The sequence below is a fragment of the Emydura macquarii genome, unplaced genomic scaffold, assembly GCF_026122565.2.
Source record: "Emydura macquarii macquarii isolate MOO-44397 ecotype Brisbane River unplaced genomic scaffold, CSIRO-AGI_Emac_v2 contig_1390, whole genome shotgun sequence".
NCBI lineage: Eukaryota > Metazoa > Chordata > Testudines > Chelidae > Emydura > Emydura macquarii.
In genome coordinates this window covers 7,278,063-7,298,716 of record NW_027131527.1, presented here as the reverse complement: position 1 = coordinate 7,298,716, position 20,654 = coordinate 7,278,063, and the positions used below count along the sequence as shown (strand labels likewise).

At 39.0% G+C, this 20,654-nt stretch overlaps 1 protein-coding gene across 7 annotated transcripts in view; it reads left to right on the top strand.

The window, feature by feature from the left end:
• Positions 1–4,443: 4,443 nt before the first annotated feature.
• ANK3 (ankyrin 3) overlaps positions 4,444–20,654 on the top strand; it is a 399,852-nt gene continuing 383,641 nt past the window's right edge. For 5 of the 7 annotated variants that reach the window (XM_067552556.1, XM_067552554.1, XM_067552552.1 and 2 more), the window contains exon 1: positions 4,456–4,914. In XM_067552556.1, coding sequence (XP_067408657.1) covers positions 4,852–4,914 — 63 coding nt within the window. In that variant the 5' untranslated portion in view covers positions 4,456–4,851. Of the gene's footprint in view, positions 4,915–20,654 lie in introns of all 7 variants that reach the window. The other 2 variants (XM_067552555.1, XM_067552551.1) reach the window with 2 other exon arrangements.

Sequence of the window (20,654 nt, the reverse complement as noted above, 5' to 3'; positions counted from 1 at the left end):
AAATGTTTGTGTTACAGATGGGTTGGTGTCAACCATTAACTGACCACAGTTTTACTATAAGAGATTAATGTTGGTGGGATCTGGAGAAGCAGCGAGTTTTAAGGACTGATTGGAAAGAAGGAGTAGGGAAAGAGAGATTTTCTAAGAAATCTTTATTCCCATTGGGTATTTCGGACAATTATTTTTAGTTCCAATATTTAGCTCATCCTTCTGTGGAGTTAGTGGTTTTGCCTGTAATAAAATGACTCTAGCAAATTGTCTTAGTAAAAGATCATGGACTGTGCTTTAGTGGTATGTGCAGATTGGGGAAAATGGGGAAAAAAGAGTCCAGATATGGATATCGAAACAACATCATACCCGTCTAAGCTTGAGGAAGCCCGTATATTTAATTTCTGTACAATTGGCTCTCCAGTGACTGAATGGGGGAGGGAAGGGTAGTTTGGTGGCTGAGGAAAGAGCTAGGGAGAACTCTCACAAGCATTATTTCCCTTGTAGCTTATGGTGACTGGGGAATTCTTCAGGCCTTGTTCCCTATGTGGACTCCTCCTCCATGCTCTTAAACATCTCTGTGCTCAGAAGGATTTTAGCTCAGGGATGGGTGGGGATGAATGAGAATAGGGTTCCTCAGTGAGCCATGATGCCATAGAGGATGTGGAGAGTGTAGGGGCTGTGCGATATCATGAATGTATCAGTCTTCTGTAGTTACCTTTGGATCTTAAGTTAGGAAAGTCTCATGAATCCATACCTCCCAGGATCCCAACATCCCTACCATCCTGACCTAAATAATCTGGATTCATAGGAAACTCCTCAGCCTTAAGGCCATTTAACGTTTGTCTTCCTGCAGGCTTTACCTAAAGAGAGCATGATTGCCCTTAGGCTTCAATTCAGCAAAGCACTCGAACATGCTTGCTTCCTTAAGATTAACTACTTGCTATGAAATGTTATTTTTCTCATTCCATAACGAGGGTTGATACTATGTATTGCAATTTTTAGTTAGAGACTCCCAACCAATTTTCTGCACGTAGAGCTTGTTATGCTGACATGTCACAATTAAATGCCACTTTATTAGTCAAAATTTTACTTTTCATCACTGCTTTATTTCTTTTTTTAAGAGCATACGCTGGAACCAGTGTCGGCAGGACTGTTAGACAAAGCAAAATAGTCTGGTACCAGAAATGAGTTTTTATAATTTACACACCGAGTAGACTATAGCATTATTTTAGTGTTAAAGCATTGTTCTCCCCCCGCCTCCTCCACCCTAACTAACCAGCAGAGTTTATACTGCAACATCTACACAAGAACAGACATTCAGGAAGAGCTGTTCCTCCACAGAAACAGCCATTAAGAAATTAACTGATTGAAGATGAAATACCAGTTTTTGGAAATTCCCAAAAGATTTTTTCATGTTATATACAGATTTACTGTATCACTATCACTCTTGTGATATGCCAGTGACTTCCAGCACTCAGTTTTGAAAGTAAATCTTATCAATAGGTCCTTACTTGTGTGTTTAGTTAAGCTCTACAGTGTTTAGGGCACTGTTCATCATTCAAATGTCAAGATACGTGTGTTGGATATTGGGCATTAGTGTCCCAATTCGTATGGAAGCTGAGGTTCAGGTGGTGATGATATGTTTGCAGTGCACTCAGACAGTAAGCCTGGGGACATGCTGCCCACAGGTAAGAGGTAGCCCACACGTGATGGCATATTAGAAGGAACTATTGTGAACATGCACTACAAATCATTAATAGACATACATACAGGGCAGAAAGCTTTGAGGCAAATAGACAATGAGGGTGTAATCAATCTCCCTCAAAGGTAAGAGCATCTTTTGCTTTAGAACATAAGAATGGCCGTACTTGGTCAGACCAGTGATCCATCTAGCCCAGTATCCTGTCTTCCAGCTGTGTTGGATGCTTCAGAAGGCATGAACAAAAGGGGCAATTTATTGAGTGATCCCTCTCCTCTCATCCAGTCCCAGCTTCTTGCAGTCAGACGTTTAGGGACACTCAGAGCATGGGGTTTTGTCTCTGACCATCTTGGCTTGTAGCCATCAATGGACCTATTCTCCATGAAGTTATATAATTCTCTTTTTAACCCAGTTATACTTTTGGCTTTCACAATACTCAACAATGAGTTCTACAGGTTGGTTGTGTGTTCTGTGGAGAAGTACTTTCTGATATTTGTTTTAAACCTGCTGCCTATTAATTTCATTGGTTGACCCCTGGTTCTTATGTTTATGTGAAGTGGTGAATAACACATCCTTATTAACTTTCTCCGCACCATTCATGATTTTATAAAATTCGTATCATATCCCGCTTTAGTAATCTCTTTTCCAAACTGAACAGTCCCAGTCTTTTTAATCTCTTCTCATATGGAAGTTGTTCCATGCTCCTAATAGTTTTTGTTGCCCTTCTCTGTACCTTTTCCAGTTCTAATAATCTAGGGTGACCATATTTCCCAAAGGGAAAATGGGATATTGCATGGGGCTTGTCCGAGCCCTCCGTCCCCCTCCCACACAGAACTCCCCCAAGACCCCCCGCTGCACAGAGCTGGCCCTTCCCCCTCCCCTGCACGGAGTTGGCTCAAATCACTTACCTGACCTCCCCTTCCCCTGCATGGAACTGGCCCAAGTTGCTCGCCTGAGCTCTCCCTTTCTCCCCTGCCCGACAAGAGGCTGGTGTTGGCGCTTGTCCCCCCCCAATATTCCCCCGTGCCCCAGTGGGGGGCACGCCTCACTTTTTTGGCAAAACTGGAGATTTGTCTTGTTTGCTTTTGCCAACTGATAATCAGTTGGTAAGAGCAAATAGCACAGATGCCCAATTTTGCCAAAAAAAGTTGAAATGTCCAGGACAGGGCTTAAAAAGAGAACTGTCCCAGTCAAAACGGGACGTATGGTCACCCTAAATATATATATTTTTTTGAGATGGGGTGACCAGAACTGCACACAGTACTCAAGGTATGAGCCTACTATGCACTTATATAGTGTCATTATGATATTTTCTGTATTATCTATCCTTTTCTTAATGGTTCCTAACATTCTGTTAGCTTTTTTGACTGCCACTGCACATTGGGTAGATGTTTTCAGAGAACTATCCACAATGACTCCAAGATCTTTCTTGTGTGGTAACACCTAATTTAGACCTCATCATTTTGTATGTATAGTTGGGATTGTTTTCCAAAATGCATTATTTTGCATTTATCAACATTGAATTTCATCTGTCATTATGTTGCCCAGTCATCCAGTTTTGTGAGATCCCTTTGTAACTCTTTGCAGTAAGCTTTGGAATTACAAAATTACTCAATTAATTATCGTCTGCAAACTTTGCCATCACGCTCTTCACCTCTCTTTCCAGACAATTTACGCTTTGTTTATAGTACACAGGATGTTGGTTGTGGGCATTTCCATGCTGCTGAGCTCCTGGAGCCAGAAATGGAGATGCTGAGAAATAATTGGTTGTTAAGGGAAGAAGGAGCATTTGTAGCAATATGCCGGCTGCCTGTCAAAACTCATTGTCACTTGGCACCACTGAGTGGTCAAAGTTCCTATAGAATGTGTGAACTAGCACACTGTCAGCTGAACAAAGAGATTTGAATGTGGTGAATGGGCCACCATATCATCTCTGAACATCTCTTTTTGTAAGAGCAAGAGTCTAAACTGGGAAATGAGAGCCATAATAGAGTTAGTGTATGTGCTCATATCTAAAGGGATGATGCATTTTACATGCAGCAAATGGTGTAACTTAGACACATTCTGAATGAATGATTTCATGGCCACTTAATGGTGTATGGGCCATGCAGAACATGACTCAGTGGTCACAGAGAGGAGGGAAGTGGTATTATGAAGTCTCCATCCTTTTTTCATTCTCTACATATGATCCGTACAGAACTAGCCAAAACATTCTTCTGAGTAGGTCAGCAGTGTGTGGAAACATGATCTGAAATCTATAGATTTATACACACATGAGGGATGTACCATTTCAGTCAAATAGAGATCTACATTAGTAAAATGGTCTTATAAATCCAGTCATATGAACAGGCATGCAGGGAGGGTGAGCTGTAAAACACAGGAATAGTTCTAAATATTTCCATAAAATATGTATTGGTGGTGTTTTATGAATAATTAATAATATAAATTTTAATGTTCAGATTGGCAATTTGCATGTCTTTTGGACTGGGACATGTAGCAGTGGGAAATGTAAACATTTATCTAGCAATTTCTTCAGCAAGGTTTTGTGCCTTTTATTGTTTGAATCAGTCTGGGAGTAGCTTTAAGATCCAGTAACCTGAGCTTTTATCACTCTCTTGGAGGCTTCCTTTTCTGGTATGCTCTGATGCATTCAACACATGTGTTGAGATTGTATGCTATCAGCAATAGAAGTAATTTACGCTCAGTTTTTCCTTCTGCAAGAAACGGCATATCATCTACTAGAGAAAGCTTCTAAGACTTGTCAGCAGTCTGCAGCTAATTTCTGTGTGTGTGTCATCAACACCATTAGAGGCTGGAAATACTGTGGATGAACAAGCAAAAAGTCTTGTCAAGATCTTATCTCAGGGGTAATGTTTAGTTTAAAATGAGAGAGGAAAATATTGATTTCTTTTTTAGAGAAATAGAATATTTGATGTGAAGATCTCCCAGCTTGTTGTTGAGGAAAACAGAGCAAGGCTGTGAGCTGTTCAAGTCTGTTCAGAAGCAGAGGCTGTGTTTAAACAGCAGTTATTCTGTTACTTGTCTGAGAAACGTCAGCAGATGGACTTCGGTTTCAATGCTGTGAATATTTGCAGTGGCTTTGGATGTTGGAATATAAGCAGTGATCTTTTTTTCTCCCTCTTGTATTTACCTGCTGAAAAATGAGTGAGGAAGCAAAAGAAAAAAATGCTAAACCAGCTCACAGGAAAAAGAAAGGAAAAAAGGTAACTCCCTATATAAACAGTGTGCTGAAATGTCTTGTTTTCAATGATTTTACATTGTGAGTATCTTTCTCCTGGGTTTGGAGTGGTTTAGGTTTTGATTTTAAGAAATAAATAAGATGCTAGAATCAGGATGCTGTTGTTTATTCTGGATGCTGATGGGTGTGTTCTTAGCTAGAAACAGTAATAACATTGAAACTCAGTTGCTTGGCATTATTTAAATATTCTAATGACATGGAATTTCAATGTGGTTGTATTTTTCAAAGTGATATTCATGCCCAGAACTAAAAAGTAAACACATGTAGTAATTAAGCCTTTTTTAAAAAGGCTGCTAATCAACAGTGTGCACTTGCTAATTAATGTTGTTGACAACGTTAAGACTCCAGTAAGTTTTCAAGGCACTCCTATATCCTATACATTATTTTATTGTTTGTAAGCCAATTTTCATCAGTTTTAGTTTTATATGTAGAGATTAGGGCTGAGCAAATCTGTGATAAAATTTACTTGTGGAATTAAAATCTGGTTTCAATGGAACTAATTTTGTGTAATGTGCTTTTTAACTGCAGACTCATGCAAGAGATTCAAAGATGAATTTGATTGACCGTTACCTGAGGCTTTCTTAAGTGTTAGACTTGTTTGCTTTTGCTTTCCTGATATCCATATAGGATTGTTTGCTCTTTTTTCTTTTAAATAAACATGGATGTTTTCATCTGTTCCTATTTACAAATCAGGTTCCCAAGCTAATAGAAGTGAGAAATCAACTTCCTAGATCCAGGATTTACTATGCATAATAAAAATATAAGTTCAGTGTGTTAATTTATAATGTGAATAGCTTAGAATACATCATAAAGGCAAAGAACTATAAATACCTATGAAAGGTAATTGTTGTTGTAGAAGATGCTAAGACCCCCACTCTTACCTTTTCCTGGGTATTTAGTCTCCTCCAACTCCCCATGAGACACATTGACAGCCTCTTTGTTGTTCCATTTATTCTGGTGAAGGATTTAATATAGATTTAAAAAAATTAAAAGCAAATATATTTTGGATAACCTAGATAAACATCCCATTAAAATGAAATTTAGTGGTAAATTATATTGCCTCTGTACCATAGGAAATGTTTCTCTCAAACATAATTATTTTATATGTGATAGAGGATAAATCGTCAAATAAAATGTGTTAATGGTTTTAATTTTGAGTATTTTAATACAATTTCTACTGTGTTATACAAATGATTTTCACTGTATTTAACAATCCATTTGCTATTTGTATGGAAGATGTATGTCAAACATATTTAAAGTAAAGAGCAAGTTTTATGACTTCTAACTATTAATATATATCACCTCTTCTAGAGGAACTACTCAATAGCCTAGAAGAGAGAGAAGCACAGGAAACCTAGGTTTAAGCAAACATTGACTTCTCACCAATTGCTCCAACAGTGGTTGATATAATTATAAAGGTGATACTCAGCCTCTGGGGACGAGGGTACAGCTGTAGTGTCCACATACATCCTCTAGTGACTGGTACAGTGTTTAGTCGCGGGGAAAACTGTCAACTGCACTCAGATTTGTGAGTCGTTGCTTTGAGCATTGAGGGCCTATGGCATAATGCTTGGTCAAGCTCGGGCAAGGCAGCAGAAAGTCCACATGTACCTGCCCGAAGCCTTCACGGCACAAATACAGTGATGATATTATAGTGGACTCTAGTGCATGATACAAATAATTGAATTTCAGTAAGGAGTCACTAAGATTTTTAAATCTACTGGAAATACCATGCCATTGCTTTATTTAGTTTCCATATGCTCCTTAGTCTGTTGCAGTCATTACATTACTGAAATTGTTGCTTGGAGAGGTGGACTGGATCAGTCATAAACATGTCCACAATGACCAGCGTACGTCAAGGCTGTTAATTAATCAGTGTTATGACACAGGCCCACAGTCACGATGTAACATGCACCCAGAGGAAGCTGTTTTTCCTCTTCATAACAAAAACAATTAATTTTGGTATCAACACAAATAATTTCCCCTCATACCATAATTCACTGAATTAAGACTTTGTTGATTCTGCTGTTTTGAGCCCTGGAAAGATGTGTGAGCGGATGGCCAAAAACTTGAGGGGATACTTACTTAAATTTAATGCAGGGATTGTCTACAACAAAATTTTGGCAAACATTGGTGTGCTTTGGAAGTAAATTCCTGAGCCAGATTAAGGTTAACCAGAGCCTTGGATCCCACCCAAGTTACACTCCCTTCCCCCTGAACAAAAGATGTGTATATCCTCAGACAGGCATGTCCAGCTGTCTACTCTCTGTTGCCTTCCAGATTCTTCCTTTTTCCCTTGAGAGCTGCCCCATGTTTATCCTGCCCCATTTCCTCCCTATGCCTCAGCGTCAGGGATTCTGCTTCTGTTCTTTCCCAACAGCTGAGGTCATTACTGTCATTGTCCTCTCTTCTTCAGCTCTAGGAGCCTTTTCTGCTCAGGTGTAATTTCTAAAGATTGTAGCAAAAGATCAGTGGCAGAGAACGAGCAGGTGGGCAGGACAACAAGAAGCTTGCACTCACTTACCATGCAATGTATTATTCAGATAGTGCTGTAGGTTTCCACAGAGCTGTGAGATTGCAATGATAGACTAAACAAACAACACTGTGTCTGGCATGCACACTCTCAATTCTGGCCACAAAATTCATCCACAAAATGTGTGTTTTTAAAAATTCATCAGCAGTAGAAACCCTCTCAAATGATTTAGTGGTCTAGGGTTTGGAGGTGGGCAACATATATGCATTATTACGCGGTACTGAGTTTTACTCTTAAGAAATGGGAAATTAAGGCTGAAAAAGGACATAATTTTACAATGCAGAAATGTGCTAGGCTATGAAATAGTTTTCCAAGGGAAATGGAGGAAACCCCATTATTTTTTTATATTTTAAAAAAGATTGAACAATACACTTGTAAAGCCTATAGTATAAGGGTGATTGACCCAATAGGTCTTCCATCTCCGACTTCTGTACTTTTTATTCCTTCTCAGCTGCAGTTCCATTTCACCTTGACTCTTGGAATTTTGAGTCTCCTATGATTTACAAGCAATCTGCAGAATCAATCTATTAACATCATCAAGTTTAATCACTGGACATCTTGTCCTGGGCATATTTTATGTGATGATTTCACCACCTTTCAATTAATCTAGTAATCTTTGTTAAAGAGGAGAGTAAACGACAGTCCTTGTAAGAGGGGAAAGATTGTCAATAGACTGTGCATCCTGGATTTTTTTTAACAGAAAAATAATATTCTTTTTTAAATGAAAAAAATGGAATGAAATTACCTGTGCAAATATTTGTCCTTCTTGTGACTAGTAATTTTATGGTACAACCATAAGTGTATATTAGTTAGGATAATTCAGAATGTTAGGACACCGAATTATTTTTCCGTTGATTTAACAGGTATTTGAGGAGTCTAACCCAGATTTTGAAAATAAGGAATTTCAGATGGTTGACATTTGGGTCACTGAAGTGTTAGGGTACTGGGAATGTATTTTTATGATTTTGATATCTTTCCCCCCAGTGGAGATGAGATAAGGACTGTACAATCAAATATATATTTTCTCTCTGTGTTCATGGAGCTCCGATTAGTGATGGGAATATCTTATACAAATGGATGAGGATGTATTCCTAAATTTACACAGGTGGGACCACATATTGAGCTCACACTGTGATTCTAAAGTAATCTATTTATCACACTACCCCATTGCTATATTAATCAATACATTTGTATGCTAGCTTTTTCTCATTGTAATAAGTTTTTGGTAGTGTGCGCCATTATTTCAAGTAAAACATAGACATACTAACCAGAGAGAAGCCTGCTACTCATATACCCAAATCAAATGTATGTGTTTTGGGATTAGAGTATTTGAGCCTGCCACTTATACCTGTTTCTCTGTTCAAGGGAGGCACACTCAGTAGATGAAACAGGGAACTCCTTACCTTGCTCTGTGGTAACCCTTATGACAGGCTCAGGAGTGTCAGTGACAGACTCCAGCATTTTATGCAGCTGGAAATCTGGTGAGGCACAAGCCTTGGCTGATGTAAGAAGTTTAAAGGAAACATTGGGAGATGCTCATGACCATGAGTATTCCTGAGTGTTGGGGAACAATCTCCCATGCCCGAAAGTGTGATGTTAAATGGGAATTGGATTGGACTATTATTAAGGCAATGACTTCATTGGGAATGGGATCAGGCCCTAAAGGGGACCAATCCGGCTCCTACTGAAGTACAAATGACGTTGACTTCAGTGAGAGCAGGATTGACCCCTAAAGTTTTGATTCTACAAACACACAAGCTTAATGTTACATACATGAGAATCCCTTTCCTACATGAGAAGTCAATGGAACCATTTGTGGATGTCAAGTAAGCACATGCATAAGGGTCTGCAGAATGGAGCCCATGTTTGTAAGGGAAGTTTAGAGATGGTGCTTTGTCCTAGGGATTTACAGCCATGTTAAATCACATTTTGAAAGTTTTTTTTAAATTTTCAACACTAAATTATTTTATCAGTTACAGCATTTATAATTAAGGTTACTTTTGCAAACCATATTGATCTACACTCTATTCTTTATAATTTCCTGGCTAATGTAAGAGAATCTTCATTGAAGATTACGACAGATGCAGAATTAGTAATTGGTATCTTTGAAAATGTTCATTGTAGATTTAACTAATTTTCAGAAATTCAAGTGGCTTATTTCTTGGAGGTTAACATTTTCATTTTTAATGTTGGTTTAATCTTAACAAACTAAGAAATTAAAATCCATAGAGGTTTGAGTAATACAAAATTCAAAAGAAGCCTAGAAGGAAACTATTTCTTCCTCTGCCTTGGAAGAATAGGTCTTCATTATTCTGTTAATTCCAAGTCTCCAAACTGAAATCCTAGTTTTTACAGATTTAAAGCTGAATATATGATAGAGTTCTTATAACCTATCATGTCAGTGCACCCTGTGCTGCATATTAATCCATTGAATGACAAGATAAACAGAGCTGTTATGGCTTGGCCTGTCAATGTGTACTTATGGAGCTTTAATCTTTGCTTTATTGACATGATAATCTGTAAAAGATGTCAATTTCAGCATGGGTACTTAAAAAACCAAAAAATGTAATCTCTGCAAAATATTGCATATGCATATTAACTATAAATGCACAAAAAGGAATAAAGATTTAAAAAAAATAATTGGGAAATGCAATTATGTATCTATGTAGAAGGGTGTGGTAAACATAATTGTCAGCTCTGTTTAGTCATTTTAAGCAACTAACTTGAAAATACTATTTAAGTGTTTAAATTTCAGTGGCAAAATTTTTTTCTTGCTGACATTTATCTAGTAACAATATCTAATTGTTACTAGATAAATGTGTAGTAACAATAAATAAAATAATAAAATAAATTAAAATAAATAAATAAATATCTAGTAACAATAACTGGGTTCAGAGAAGTTGGCCAATTATTTAACATTACAAAATCTAGTATTCAGTTAAATCATCTCACCGCTTCTACCAAGCTCATAATCCTATGTTAACGCCACCAAGCATTTGTTTGTACCTCAATAGCTTATCTCTCTGCAAAAGCCATGGGAAACTAATGGGCCTTTGTGGCAGGGTGACTGGCCTCTTTAAGAGGGAGCAGGAGTTGGGGGGAGAGGGGTCCAACGCATCGGTGACTAATTTCTTGCTCCCCAGTTGGGCTTAAGGGAAGGCACCTAGCCCTTATAAAAAGGGAGAGAGCAGCTGGCAAAGCTGAGCTGGGAGAGCTGCAGAAAATGTTTCCTAAAGGAAGCAACTGGAGGAGTTGCTGAGAATCCAAAAGTACAGACCCAAAGAGGCCTCTGAAACCCCTGACTATGAAGGGGAGAGACTACATTTCTGCACCCAGGCTGAGGTGAGCAGAGCCTGGGAGTGCTGGAAATTATATCTAGTGAAGAAGTTTGGCACCAGACAGACCTCAGAGAGGAGGGTCTGTGTCCAGTGGGCAGAAGAGGTGGGAAGAGACTTTGCTCTGATTTCAATTTTGGGTTTATTTTTGTTAATAAACCAATTCCGAAGAAAAGGGGTTGTTGTTGGCGTAAGGCTCCGTGGCTTATTCCTGGGATCGTAGGGAGGGGAAACGGAGGTGGGGTACTGCAGAGCCATGCTTGGCCCACTGGGGATACGACCGGATGGGCATGCCCATTGACAGGCCTGCAGCATGTTCAGGCCAGGGATGGGAGGTCATTCTAGAGTACTACAGCCCTTACAGAGAATGCCTTGCCAGCTCCTCCTGCCTGATATGTCAGAGGATCTAGCATCTTCACTGGTTCTGAACATTTCAGTGTATCCTGGAGGGAGAGGTTAATTCTCAGTTGGCCAGTCTTAGGCCATTTAGGGTTTTACAGGTCAAAACCTGAAGTATACAGGTAATCAGTGCAGATCCCAAAGCACAGTTGGTGAAATGGCACTGTTTGACTACCTCTGCTACTTGATCTCTTAAGTGCAGCTGTTGGTCTAACCAAACTCCCAATTTATAGACTCAGGTTACCAACAGAAGTTAAACAGCCTCAGGTTTAGGGGCAGATGGTAATTTCTGCGCTTTCTTGTTTATTCCAACCTACCAACATCACCTCTTTCTTATCCCTAATGGTCCTCAGCCAATTAATTCTCATCCATGCGCTTATCTCTACCAGGCCATTGGGTCAGTTGAGATAAAGAAACAAAGTTGAAGGTCTTCAGCAGACTGAAAAATAAAAATTACTTAAAAGAAAGTAGTCCCTTAACAGCCCCATGTACATGTTGAATAAGAGGAGCAATGACTGCGCATATATATATGTATGACTATGTCCAAAATATTACAGATGTGGTATTTGTTACTGATATTTCTTATATATACACTCTTTTATTAGATCTAAATTAAATGCATAGCTAAGTGTATTTAAGACACTTAAATTAAGTGTTACCATCACACTTCATACTTTGGATGGACTTGGTGGCTGTTGAGCAATTTCTATAGTGCATTCATTAGCAATTTGTGAATATAAACAAGGATTTGGTTGTCTTTTAAAAAAAATACTAGCATTTAGTGTAAGTGGTGCTGTAGGATTATTATAATGCTTCACTATCTTCAATGTAGTTAGTTTGTGTTATACTGTTTTTTTAAAATGGCTATTTAATAGGTGTAATTAGTTGTTCCTTTCTAGCTGACAGTAGTTACATAATAATTTTGTATGGGTGAATCTTGTCTTTGTGTTGGGTAGTTTTTTTTAGTTTAGATCAGTGTCCCCCCGAAAAAAGAAAAAAAAAAGTCACTGCAAGATGTAGCTCTTGCCTTTTTAGATTTCATTCACAAAACAGTTTTGCCAGTTGCTTTCCTTGTTTCATTTAAATGAGGTAATATAAAGAACAAATATTAAAAAATGAGCACCCCCCCAAAGATGATCTTACTGTACTTCCCAATCTTTAATAACTTTCACCAATGGAACGAGGATCTAGTGATGCTAAAATATATTACTTTATGTTCTGAGGCACGACTTCATTTTTATCTGTTTTATTTTCTCTTTCTGATCTACTAACAGATGACTTGCAATCTTTTGAAGAAATATGTGGGGCAGGGAAATGCAGCAAATTTATGATTTGTATTAATTTGAGTGACTTTAAAATGCCAGAAGGATTTTTTTGTATGAAATCTGTGTGGAAGAAGTGATATCTTAGGATAGATGGAGAGTGTGCAGAAGATGTTACATTAATGATGAAGGGGTTTTCAAATTAAACCCAAGGAAGTTAGGTACTAACATCTCACTGACCACTGCTAGTTGGGTACATTATTCATTTAGGCTCCTTTGTAGATCCCAGCCTAAGAGATTAGAGTAGCTCAGAAATCATGGAGCTAAAATAAAAAAGGAAAGGCAATGGGAAAAGAATAATTTAATTAATCATTTCGTAAATGGGATAAACATGTCATTGCTCTTCTGTAGAAGGGACTATGGGACAGATTCCACATGGTGTGAAGTGCTTCCCATGATGCTGTGACTTCAAGGGGAGCTGGCTATTCAGTCCTTCGAAGGAGTGCTCAGCACACCTTGCTGTATTGGGGCTGGTATTCATAATAGAATCATAGAATCTTAGGATTGGAAGGGACCTCGAGAGGTCATCTAGTCCAGTCCCCTGCACTTACGGCAGAAACAAGTATTATCTAGACCAGCGGTTCTCAACCGGTGGTACACGTACCACCGGTGGTACTTACCGGAAGGCTGGGTGGTACACGCGCCGCTGAATCCGCCGCCGCCGGAAGGGCCCTCCCACCCGCCCGTGCGAAACCGTGCCGCCGAAAATGGGGAAACGGCGGAAGGGTTTCGGCGGCGGGCATTGTTTCCGCCGCGAAACCCCACTGCCCGTCTCTCCCCGCCGCCGCGCAACCCCGCCGCAAATCCCTCCCGCCGCCGCCGCGCAACCCCGCCACAAGGCCCCTCCCTTTTTTTGCCCGAGTGGTACGCGGGTCGGGTACAGTCGGGTCAAGTGGTACTTGACCTGACTGTACCTGGCCCGAGTGGTACTCGGGGGGAAAAAAAGGTTGAGAACCGCTGATCTAGACCATCCCTGACAGGTGTCTGTCTAACCTGCTCTCAAAAATGTACAATAATGAAGATTCCACAACCTCCGTAGGCAATTTATTCCAGTAATTAACTACCCTGACAGTTATGAAGTTTTTCCTAATGTCCAACCTAAATCACCCTTGCTGCAATTTAAGTCCATGGCTTCTTGTCCTATCCTCAGAGGTTAAGAAGAATAATTTTTCTCCCTCCTCCTTGTAAACTTTTATGTACTTGAAAACTGTTATGTCCCTCTTCAGTCTTCTCTTCTCCAGACTGAACAAACAGTTTTTTCGATCTTCCATCATAGGCAGGGGTGTGCATGGGTGGAGGGAGGCAAGTAGGGGCACTGGCTGCCTGAATAATCAGTGTGGGAGCAGAGAGCTCCTCAGCTTCTCCGGGGCACTGGCAGGGAGTGGGTGTTCAGAGCTCCTCTGGAGCCCAGGCGGGGAGGGGTTGCGTGTTCATTCCCATGAGCACCAGAATGTGCCCCTCCCAAAGTGCTGGAATTTAAATTCCTGTGCATGCACCTGCTCATGGGTCATGTTTTCTAGACCTTTAATCATAGCTGATGCTCTTCTCTGGACTCCAGTGTCCACTTGTTTCCCGAAATGTGGGACCCAGAACTGGACACAATACTCCAGTGGAGGCCTGATCAGTGCGGAGTAGAGCAGAACAATTACTACTTGTGTCTTGCTTCAAACACTCCTGCTAACCAGAAATGTTGGTATTGCTGTATTAAATAGGCAGAGATAACACAGAAAAGATCTTTATCTGGAATTAAAAAAGGTAAAACTGTCCATTTAAAGAAGGTGTTTGTCTGATTTTTAGGGCAGGGGAATAAAGTCAGGAGTCTCAGGCTCTCTTCCTATCTCTTCCATTGACATGCTGTGTGACTTGGGCCATATCACTTAACCTTTCTATACCTTAGTTTGCCCATCTGTAAAAGGGGGATGAAAATATTTACCTCATCGGCTTTCTTGAGGCTTGCTTAATGTTTGTTAAAATACTTTGATTTGAAAGGTCCCTTACGCAGGGAGAGTGTAATTCATCATGATACCGAGAGTCAGCTCCCAGCAATGGTTCTGCCCCTGGCAATGGTTCAGCTGCATGCGAGGAGGGACACAGGCAGAATACAAAGGCCCCAGGGGAAGTGCCACAGGGTCTGCACTTACACACACATGAAATGGGATGAACACTGTGGTGCAGAGAGCACTGTTAGATCTTCCAGACCTTGGACTTGGGTTGAGAGACTACGTCCCCATGAAGGTTGAACATATGGGTGGAATTACCAATTATGTTACTTTATTCATTAATTTATAGGGACAATACTGTGTCTGAATAGAGTTATACCATTTTGCTAAGGCTTTTCTCTGTAATAGTGTCAGTTCAAATGATTTTCATGCTGAAAATCTCTATTAAACAATGGCCTGTGTAACTGTTGCAGCTGGTTACACTCATACAATATTGAGTCTAAATGACATATCTCTGAAAGGTACTTTATTTCTTATATTGTGATATAAAAATAATGAAATCCTAAAAGAAAATTACTTTAAAAGCCTAACTTAAATTAAGAAAATATAAATATAAGGATGATAATCCATGTTTAAAACACTTGTCTAGCTATTTCAAACATAGGAGCTAAGATCCCTGCAATCCTTAGATGTGTTAAATATTGAGTATATGCTTTATACTGGGACAAGTTTGCTTTTCATATTTTTTCTTATTTTTACACAGAATTTAGCTTGGATCTGTTCTGAACATTTCAGTATTCTTTGTTCATGTAACCTTATATTTATGTATTGTTAATGAAATGTGTCATTGAAATAAAGACAAATGACCCTGGAGGCAACTAAAATGTTTTCTCTTCAGTATTATCTCTACAGATTTCCCTGCTGTACACCTTCTAGCTAGAGTATCCTCAGCTTAACTTGCATACAACTCAGCGTCATTTGCCACCTAGAGACATGGCAGGGAACCATTTTTGTATATTAGGAATGGCTGCTAAAGCCATTTGGGTAAGGCAAATTTTTTCCAATAATTAAAAAAAAAAATATTTAATTTGGAAATGAATTTAGATTTATGTACTGTATCGGTGAGACTCATTCTTCTTGATTACGAGTGTCTGAAGAGTGCCCTTGTTATAAACATTCTGAGGTTTTTTTTACCTAAAATAGAAAATGTTAAATTACTTAATTTGTTTATACAACTTAGACAAGAGTTATTGGAAGACTTCCAAGGGCCTTTAAGGAAAGGGTAAGAGCATTCGTTTTAAAAAAAATAAAAAGTCAGGGGGCAGAGCAGGGATATTTCAAAAGATCAGCTTTCTCATTCAGGGTACTATGTGGTAGCAACAGCACAGTTGTTGAATACTTAGAAAAGGGATGCTATGTGAATATGCCATATTTTTTAATAGCAGTTTTATAGATAGTGTTCATGAAAGTAGACTTTTGAAAGTACACTAATGGCCTGACATGTAGCAGTTTAGGTTGATTCAGAAAAGCACTTAAGCATTGCTTAACTTTACGCATGTGCTTAAATGCTGTATTGATTACAAATTCTTTCCTGAATTGGAGACTTAGTTTTTATTCTGATTTTAAATCCATTGATCATTTCGAATGTACATTTATGCTGACCTAAATGGAAGTAAACAGAATCTATTGACATACATATTACCAAGTTGTTGGGTTTTTTTTCAAAGCCATAGTTAAAATATTTTGTTTTTTAAATCATATGATGAATTTCAGGTGTTTCCAGATATGTCCATCACGAAAGTTTTTTTGGAGTAAATTTCCTTAGAAACATGAGTCCGTTTTACATTGCAATAACAACATTGACAGCAAAACAATACCAGACTTTAGATTGCACAGAGATGCAGGTGCGGACTCTTCTTCTGTATTGCCCTCTAGTGTTTGAGCTAACAATAAACAATCTCTGAGAAGCTGTCATCACAGCTAGATGCATCTTCTCTCGTTGAATCAATCCTTTCTCCTTATCACCACTGCACAGTTTCTGTGCGATTTCATTCGGTAGGTATGATTCCATAGGAAGCAACCCTAAGGAAAAAGAATTCAGGAGAGTTGGCAGTTTTTTTAAAAAGACAGTATTATGGGCACAAGAGCAAGCTATCCCAATGCATAGGAAAGTATGGTAAGAGGCCACCTGGAATACCCAGGAGATCTTCAATGATCTGAAGCTCAAAAAAGAGTCCTATAGACAGTGGAAACTAGATCAGATTACAAAGGATGAATATAAAAAAATAAACACAAGCAGGTAGGGACAAAATTAGACAGGCTAACCACAAAACACAATTAAACTAGCTAGGACTATAAAGGGTAACCAGACAGCATTTTATAAATACATGAGAAGCAAGAGGAAGACCAAGGACAGGGTAGACCCTTTACTCAGTGAAGAGGGAAAGAAAAAACACACCAACAGTCAGTGTTAAATGTCTTTTGTCCCCCCCTAGTTTTCATCAAAAAAGTTAGCAGTGATTGGACAACTAACATGGTGAACATCAGTAAATAGCGTTGGATCTGAGACTTATTATCAGAAGTGTTGTAAGCAAGGCACAAGAAATAATTCTTTTACTCTACTCAGAACTGATAAGGCCTTTGTTGGAGTATTGTGTCCAGTTCTGGGCACTACACTTCAGAAAAGACGTGGACAAATTGGAGAAAGTCCAAAGGAGAGCAACAAAAATGATTGAGGATCTCTTTTTTTTTTTTTTTTTTTTTTTTTAGACCTTTGGGGAAAGATTAAAAAAACTGGGTTTGTTTAGTCTGAAGAAGACTGAGGGGGGACATAAGTCTTCAAGTGTGTAACGTAAACGTTTATTATAAAGGGTGTGTGTGGGGGGAGGGGCATGATAAATTGTTCTCATCCGATGAACAGGACAAGAAGTAATGGGCTCAAATTGGAGCAAGGGAGATATAGATTAGACATTAGGAAACACTTCCTACCTGTAAGTGTGGTTAAGAACTGGAACAACTTATTTAGGGAGGTTGTAGAATCTCCATCATTTGAGGTTTTTAAGAACAGGTTAGACAAACATGGGACAGGGATGGTCTAGTTAGTCCTGTCTCAATGGAGGAGACTGGACTAGATGACCTATTAGGATCCCTTCCAGGCTTATATTTCTATGATTCTATGGCTATTTTAGCAAGCAATTTCATGCTTCTGTTTGCTGATTTTGTTTTCTCTAAGACTGCTGAGATTTGGAAATTAAACTGTAAAATACAAATCTACGATTGAAGTTACACCTCCTGCCGTGTGCTTTATGCAATCTTTGTTATATCCAGGGCTTAAATGATTAAAATTTAATGAGGGGATTTCTCCTTCCACTTTATTCTTCTCCTCTTATGCTCTTTATTACACTAATTAATTTATTTTAGCAGGAAGAACAAACTTCCTTCCCATTCCATCTCAATTCTCAATCCTCCTTGCTATCTGAAAAAATCATTCTGATACAGTTCCACTGAGTGAGAATTTAAATTTGCTTATTGGATATACTGTGAAACTTTTTATTCTAATTGACTAGAACTTCTGTTCCTTCTGACTTTTGCATTTACTCATGATCGGTTGTTTAGATTGTTATATACTATTAGCTGAAGCCCATGTACATTATTATAATCAACTTTATAATAATTAAAATATAGCATGTCACTTTCAAACCAGGTGTCTTTTTATTTTTTACTAGTATATGTGTTGTGCCTATCTATTTGCAAGGAGAATGTAGTGTCATGGCCAGATAGTTTCAGACACGGGGGTCAATGTAAAGAGTGAATGGAGCTAGTTAGGCAGGGCAGTCATCAAATCCTGTTGGGAATCTGAGCTGACAGGACTTGTATGGAGCCCTTGATACAAAACAAAGCTGCTACCCCTAGTGGAACCTCAAATTATTGGGGGGTGAAGAAGCTGCAGTCGCACTTACTGCTCCACCCCAGAGGTAAATGCATCCATTACCAGAGCTGCCCTGGAGAACATGGGGATAAAAATTAAGCCTCCCCTTCTCCCCTCTACCCCTACTGTGCCCAGGAGGTGAATATGGCTCATTATTTTTGTTTGGAGAACTTGGATACCTCTGATTACATATAAGCAAGGAAGTAGTTTACTATTTACCCTAGTAATGATTTCCCAAAGCCAAATGCTAATGTTTTGTCATCTGAATCATGTAAATGTCTAAATTGAAATAGTCTCCTGTATCAAGATTACTTTTGCAATCTATTGACCAGACCAGTGATTGTAGTGCCAGATATGATTCCACTGAAAAATAAAGATCCTAAGGGATGGTAAGATATAGTTGGTTCATAATGTTGACTGAACCAATAGCTAATGAGCCACATGTCCTCATCATGTCTTCCTTAATTTCTTTACTTATTCAGGAGTCCCCATAACTTTGAAAACTGAAAACGATTTTAAATAGCACATTTTTAAAAATGGTAGCTCCAGAGGTAAACATATGAAAAATACTACAGAAAAATGAAAACTATGTGGAGGCCAGAGAAAAGATGATCTGAGTGTGTGTGTGTGTGTGTGTGTGTGTGTGTGTGTGTGTGTGTGTGTATTTTCCTGTCATCCGGCACATCTGTCTCTCTAATTACAACTCAGAGACTAGACAATAAAAGAGAAAAGATGCAATAACACTCTCTTTTGCTCATGTGATTGTGGAAATATGGTTTAAGGGTCTATATGTCTAAGATAGTTAGGGTTTTATCTTCTGATCTTTGTTGCCTCTACCATAGGCTATATCAGAGCTGGAACGCTGAAGGGTATAGGACTCAAGTTCTAAAACAGGCAGACAAATTTCAATCCACAAGGGTGCAACATGTCAAATACAAATATCATCTACTATTTAAGGCCCAGAGCTTGAAGTGCACCCTGTTAAGAGGTAGAGTGTGAAACAAGAATCTGCAGAATAGTCATTCTCTGGGGTTCTTTAATATGATATTTGATATCATGAGCCCAATAAAGAGTCTCACGCAAGTTGTAAAAACAAATCTCTGCCCCCCAACTACGGTATCATAACACTGGGGAGTTGCTGAGACCACTATGGGGAAGGTAATTGATACATTCTTAACACCAACAATGAGGGAAGGGGTTATAAGTGAATTTAGCATTTAAGGCCAAGATTTTCAAAGATAGGAATCTAAAGTCAGATGGCTAAATAAGTGCTCTGATCAAGTGTTGAGCATTCACTAGCTCCTCCTGAAGTCAGTGGGTGGTATTAGTTGCACAACACTTTTGAAACTGGGCCACTAATTTAGTAGTGCTGTATGACTTCAGATTCCTATTTTTGAAAATCATAGCCTTTCTTCTTTAATGCACTAAAACAAACTTCTGCAGGTGACCCTCACAGTGGTGTTATCCTATTCCTTGTCATTCACAATGATGGTCCTTCTGAAGGATAAATGCTTTCAAGGACATGAGTCCAACAAAGCCATTGATGGATTTATAATTGGCACAAGAAAAATGTTTGAGACATTTTTGTTTTGTGTGTTACTGTTTCTGAATATGTTCCTTCCTCCTGGAGCATGGCAGTCTCTGTGGAAAAGCATGACTGAATGTTCCGATAAGCATCTACAGTAATAATCCCCTGACATAGCCAGTGATCTATTTTAATTAACTGAATCAAGATCTTCAGCTGCACTTGGAAGAGTATTCTAGAAAGGCATATACAACAGACAATGAAAAGCAATGCTGTATTATTTTGTGCTTTCTTTTTAGCACATTCAACAGTAACATTTTCCTTTAGTGCTTCACCACCAGCAGTGATATGCATAGTTTAAAATTCCAGGTGTTTGCTCTCAGTCCTGGTTAATTGGCCCACAGCTAAGAAAGAATATAGCTCTGAGATGATTTCACCTCCTAATAAAATCTCTAGTTTGAGTTAATGTAATGTAAACATATTGTCAAACTCAGAAGCATCAGTATTCAGGCTTCAGTGTAGAAACTTTTAGAGCAGGAGTTCTCAACTTTTTTTTGCTGGGACCCCCTTTGCAAATATTTCGGGCTGTGACAGTGATGACCTCCCCCATGCCATGCCATGCCACCCTTACCAGTATGCGGGAGGGCTGACCTCTTGTGACCCCTCTCCTCCCCCCGCCATAATAACCTCACAACCTCTTGAGGGGTCACGACCCCCAGTTTG